Below are 5,454 nucleotides of genomic sequence, written 5' to 3'. Positions count from 1 at the left end.
CCAGAAATTGCCTGCAAACAAGAGATGCTCAATCCTCTTTCATTGTCAGAAGCTCCTTGCTTGCTCCCTGGACTGGGGGTAGGGGGGATGCCAGGTACCAAGGCAAGGGTCTTGGGGAGAAATGAGTGAACTGGGGGCCCTGAGGGAAGGGAAGCAGGTAAGGAGAAGGAGCATGGAACTCCATTCCTGTTTCCATGGGGCCTGGCTGATCAGGCATGCAGGTGCACCTCTGTTGCTCAGACAGAGCACTGGCCAAGTACCCCTGCCCTTTGATTCCTCTTGAGTCCTCTCTAATCTACCTTCCATGGACAGCTTGGAGGAAGGGTCTGCTCAGCTGGCTGTTTTCCTCGGGGTGCAGATCACAGCATCCACAAAACTGCCAGAGACTGATGGCTGTGAAGGGAGGGTGTGCCCTGACCCTCCTCTGCAGCTCATACTGCATTTGGGGCTGGCCTCTGGCCAGAGGATGTTGCTGCTGTGTTGTCTTGAAAACACACAGAGAGCCAGGGACTTTCCAGGCGCCTGCTGCAGAGGCTGAAGCTGAGCCTGGAAGGAAGGGATCTGGGGCCCCAGAGCTCTCCTGGCTCCTTTGGTAGCAGAGAGAATCTTAGGATGGACTGGTCCATGCAGAGGGCAACCTGAAGTGTCTCCCCTCCCTCTGCATCCCTTGTCCTCATACCAGAGAGGTGCTGAGACAGACTTGATGGCTGTGGGATAAATGATCTCCCAGCTTGTCCAGCACATGGACCTGCAGTGGGAGAGTGCCCCAGATGTGGTTAAGGGTCATTTAGATATAGTGTTGGGGGATATGGTTTAGGGGAGAACTTTGTAGAGTAGGGATGATGGTTGGACTCGATGATCCCAAAGGTCTTTTCCAACCTGAAATATTCTATGATTCTATGTGCCGAGGGGGTGGTTCATCCAGGTGCTCAGCTGGGCACTGCTTCTTGGGGAGGCTGCACTATTAAGAGCTGAAAAGACAATATGATTGAGTCAGCATGGCTCTCCTTTTCCTATCTTGTCCTGATGCCATTGGTACTTTGGGTTTGGAGGGATGGATGACTGTGCATAGGACACCTCCAGGGGCCAGTTCCCCATGCTGCCAGGCACCCTGGGGACAAGCACTCATAGCACTCAAGCACTCAAGCACTGACCCACTGCTGCCCATGGTCCATGCCTGCCTCATGCCTGAAGGGGCTGCTTCCTGAGACCACATCAACCTGGGTGCTGCATGAGTGTGTGTGGAGAGCTGCATCCCCCCAGCTGAACACTGGACCCACGGGTACTACCAGTGTGGGAGCTGCCTTTTTCTCTTTGCACAGATGATGGAAGAAGCTCCAAGAGCACTGCTCTGTATTCCTACCCTGCCCCAAGCACCTAGTTTGTCCCTGAGGAAGACAGCAAGATGCAGCCACTTGCAGAGCTCCTTGCCCAAGAGAAGGCTGCAGGGCAGTTGCTGGTGAGCCCCATCAGCTTGACTCCATCATTGTCCCTTGTTGGCTGAGAGGCTGAGATCCTGGGCATCTAATTGTTACTCTGCTTTCTGTAGCATCTTGGTCTCCCCTTGGGTTACTCATTGCTCTTGATAACTGTTTATGAGGGTCCTTATCAGGAATTGGTGAGAAGTCCAAGGGTTGTACCCCAGGGTGCAGGCAGTGAGGCCAAGGAAAGGGCTTGGCCCTCAGTGGCATCAAGGAGACCCCCTTGGGGCTTTGCATACCATCAGGGCTCCTCAAACACAACTGACATGGCAGCAGGACTGGGGCTGGATGAGGGACTAAGGGCCAGGATGGATGATGATGAACTGTGAGCACTGGGGTGGTGAAGCTGGGGATGGAATGGTGAAAGGAGCTCCTTCCTGATGGAGGCTGCCTAGGGGGCTGGAGAGATGATGGGATCCATCTCTTCTCAGAGGCACCTTGGGGCAGGGTGAGAAGCGGCAGCACTGGATGCATCAGGGGAAATACAATTAAATACAGAAGGAAATGTTTTCATCATGAGAAGATTTCAAGCACTGGAACAGGTTGTCCAAAGAAGTTGGGAAATCTCCATTCTTGATCACTTCCAGACTGTGATCACAAGAAAGTGTGTAGCTCTCTGTCCATTTGCTGCTCAGAGCAGGACTGGATTGCTCAGGGCTTGGTCTGGCTACATGGTCATCTCTTTGGGTGGCCTTTGCCACCACAGGGGTGTTCAGCTCCCTCTAGGTCCACTTCCGCACAGTCCCTGTCTTGCTGCATGAGGTAACACCATCTTGACTGAATATTTTGTCTGTCTTGAACCTCAGGAGGTTCCCATCAGCCTGTTCCTCCAGCTTGTGAATGTTCTTGATCAACATCAGTTCCCCACAGTTTGGTATCACCACCAGTGTGTGGTGGGCTGTGCTATCTCCCCCAGCCCTGTTTGCATCCCTTCAGATGTGTTCAGCTGCTAGAGGAGGTCCCTGAGACAGCTAGACAGGGATGGAGGGCTGGGATGTGGGGTCACCCTGAGTCCCTACTCACTCATGGGGTGGCCAGCTGGCTTAGTAGCAAAGCTCAAGGTGGGGAAACAAAAGAGATTTTTGGTTTCCCTAGTGGCTTGGACACCAGCCAGGGTCCCTGCCTGGAGAACAAACAGGCAAGCAGCAGCACCCAGCCTGCCAAGAGCAGGTAGAGGCAGGTTGGAGGAGTGGGAAGGACACAGGAGCCCGTGAATTCATGTGGCTCTGATGAAGGCTGTGTCTCCGGTGTGTCCTCCCCCTGGCACCCCATGCTGTGATGGGCAGCTGGAAACAAGACAGGGCACATCGTAAAAAAACAAAACAAAACAAAACCAAAAAACCAAAACCAAAAAAAACCCCCAAAAAACAGGAAAAAAAGAAAAGAGGGGCTCGCAGTTTACAGGAATGCCCCCACCCTCCCACTTCTCCTTCACCCAGCCCTCGTCTGGGTGGTGGGATGACTGCCAGGCTGACCGAAAATGAAACCAAAGCTTGGGGAGATAAATAGCAGCAGCCTCAGCACAAGGCAGCAGCTCCGGTCCCGCTCACCCCGGCCGTGCCCCGCTCTGCACCCACCATGGCTCCGCGACTCCTCCTGCCTCTGCTCCTGCTTATTGCCACCTTCCTCCTCATGGTCTGGGCTCAAGGTGAGGAGCTCGAAGCCCTCTTGGGTGGGATGGGGCAGGGGATGGGTGCTCGGGGTGCATTTGGGTGGAATGTACGGCGTTGGCTTGCAGTGCTTCCTTGGGCTGGGATCGTGTGTGTGCCCCCGGGCAGCAAAACCCCCAAGCTGAGCAGCACAGGCAGGGGAATGAAGTGAAGTGCCTTTGCAAGGTACCCTGCCTCAGTTTCCCCTCTGCTGGCAGTGAAATCGGTGTCACTCTGGGTTAGAATCCAACCTGAACTGGGTCCCAGGGCTGAGAGCTGCGGCCCCAGAATCTCTTCCAACAATGACAGCGAGCAAGCTCTGTGCTGTCTGCTGGCCATACTCGCTCCCCCAGGGCTGGGAAGGTGCCTTGGCTTGGCAAGGGACTGAGACGCCACATGCTCTCCTTGCTCCTAGGCCCCTCAGCCTCAGACTGCTGCCTGAAGCACAGCCAGAAAATTGTCCCTGAAAGCATTGTCAAGTCCTACAGACTCCAGGGACCAGAGTCAGGATGTCCTCTGCATGCTGTTGTGTGAGTACCCCGCAGGGTCAGGATAGAACTGGAGCAATTTGGCTCCAGCTGAGCCCTCCCTCCCCCTGTCCTTCCCTCTGCCCACCCCCAAGCAAACCTTTCTGCCTGTACCCCCAGGTTTACCACCAGGAGAAACAAGAAAATCTGTGCCTCTCCCACCAAACTCGACGTTCAGATGACGATGCAGAACCTGGACAAGAAGAAGAATGGCAAGAAAGACAAGAAGAAGGGGCAGCCCCCACGTCCCAGGGGCAGACCCAAGAGGCCGAAGCAGCAGCAGGTCTAAGCCAGGCCTGAAGCTGTAGGTGTGTGCTGGGGGGACAGGGGGAAGGAGGGGGATGGTGTGAGGGTGCTGACACCCATGCTGACATCCCTCTATGGGAGGATGGATGTCCAGCTCCTGGGATTGAGCCTGGGAGAGCTGCCACAGCTCTGGCTGGAGCATGGAGGTCTTTAGGGCAGAGTTCCCTCCTGGTCTGTGCTTGCCTTAAAATCAGAGATTTGCTGTGAGCAAGGCAATACTTGGGTACAGAGAAGGCAACAGCCCCCTGGGCTGGGGTGGGCACTCTGTCTGAGACCCTCTCACCTCACCACCCCCTCCTTGCTTCCCTGCCCTCTAGGACTGATGCCTTCCCTACAAATGACTGACACACCGCCTGGCAATGGACACCCAGTGATTGCCCACCAGCCCCCGGGCTGTTTCTGCTGCAGAGATCTCCCCAGCTGGGACCCCCTGCACTATCTGGGTGCTTTCTACAGAAGGGATCACCCAGGTCCTCACTTGCCCCACAGCCAGGCCAGTGGGGACCTGGACCCAGATGGGAGCTGAGCCACAGCCCCAACTGGGAGATGAGCTCATCTCCAACTGGGAGATGAGCAGCCTTCCCACCAGAGGGGATTTTTGTAGCCTAGCAGGATGGCAGCTTTTCCTATGACTCTGTTGGGGGATTTTATAAATTTGTTTTTATATTTAAAAGCTCTACTTTCATACAGTCTTCCTGCAAGGCTCTACTTCTAGCTCCTGGTGCTTCAGAGTATCCTGTACATTGCAGGCTGGCTTTTCTAGAGGATTGTTCTTATTTTTATACCAAATAAACAAGAGCTGCATTCCCTCTCACGTGTTTGCTCCTTTTCAGCTTGCAGGGCTGTGGGTTGCCAGGCAGCTCCCATGTCCATGTGGCCCTGCCTAGGATGCTTGCGTGGTGCTGAGATGCAGAGTTTGGAGACAAGGGGGTGTGACAGTATGGCTACATCTATGGGCTCTTCTAAGTTTTCCTTTCAGCTTTTAAAACATGTTGTTGCAGTCTGAAGAAAGATAGTCAGGATTAAAAACCTCACTAATTTCTCATTTACTTTGTTCCCAAGCCTGATAAGCTCATGGTGAAAACTGCACACGAGGCTGTGCAGGTGGGGTGGGTGGAAGACTTTGCAATATCCATTGCAGACACATGGCAACTGTTTGAGAGCAGCTCTCACAAATATTTTGTAAAATGAGACTGCAATTAGAGCAGGGAGAGATCTGCAGGACAGACCTGGTGAAGAAATCCCATCTCCAAGTGCTTGTAAACTCCCCCCAGCCTGCTGAGGAGAAAGTTGAAGGGATTTTACAACAGCTGCAGTGGTGTCAGCCTGCAGAGACTTCAGATGTGGACTTTGGTCAGTAAAGGTCTATTAAGTTGTATAATTGCAATAATAGGATTTGCAGAGTATCAGCTTAACAGTATCAAAACAGGCGTGTGTGGTAACTGGAGTTAAGCTTGGACCTGAGGCTTTCTATCAAAACCATTTATCTGT

At 53.6% G+C, this 5,454-nt stretch overlaps 1 protein-coding gene across 1 annotated transcript; it reads left to right on the top strand.

Moving 5' to 3' along the window:
• The first annotated feature begins 2,995 nt into the window (after positions 1-2,995).
• On the top strand, positions 2,996-4,772 carry LOC103532456 (C-C motif chemokine 21). Its single transcript, XM_008498214.2, has 4 exons — positions 2,996-3,129; positions 3,546-3,660; positions 3,778-3,965; positions 4,281-4,772. Exons 1-3 carry the CDS (start codon positions 3,060-3,062, stop codon positions 3,944-3,946), a joined length of 354 nt encoding a protein of 117 aa, XP_008496436.1. The 5' UTR covers positions 2,996-3,059; the 3' UTR covers positions 3,947-3,965; positions 4,281-4,772.
• Positions 4,773-5,454: the final 682 nt, after the last annotated feature.

Source organism: Calypte anna, chromosome Z, assembly GCF_003957555.1.
Source record: "Calypte anna isolate BGI_N300 chromosome Z, bCalAnn1_v1.p, whole genome shotgun sequence".
NCBI lineage: Eukaryota > Metazoa > Chordata > Aves > Apodiformes > Trochilidae > Calypte > Calypte anna.
The sequence above is the reverse complement of the archived record's forward strand: the minus strand, read 5'-3'. Positions and strand labels throughout refer to the sequence as shown.

Bases quoted from the DNA above. Each gene is read 5' to 3' on its own strand.
- LOC103532456 (XM_008498214.2), top strand. From the start codon at position 3,060: ATGGCTCCGCGACTCCTCCTGCCTCTGCTCCTGCTTATTGCCACCTTC. The intron at 3,130-3,545 runs GTGAGGAGCTCG...CCTTGCTCCTAG, and splicing joins CCTCATGGTCTGGGCTCAAG to GCCCCTCAGCCTCAGACTGC. The intron at 3,661-3,777 runs GTGAGTACCCCG...CTGTACCCCCAG, and splicing joins TGTCCTCTGCATGCTGTTGT to GTTTACCACCAGGAGAAACA.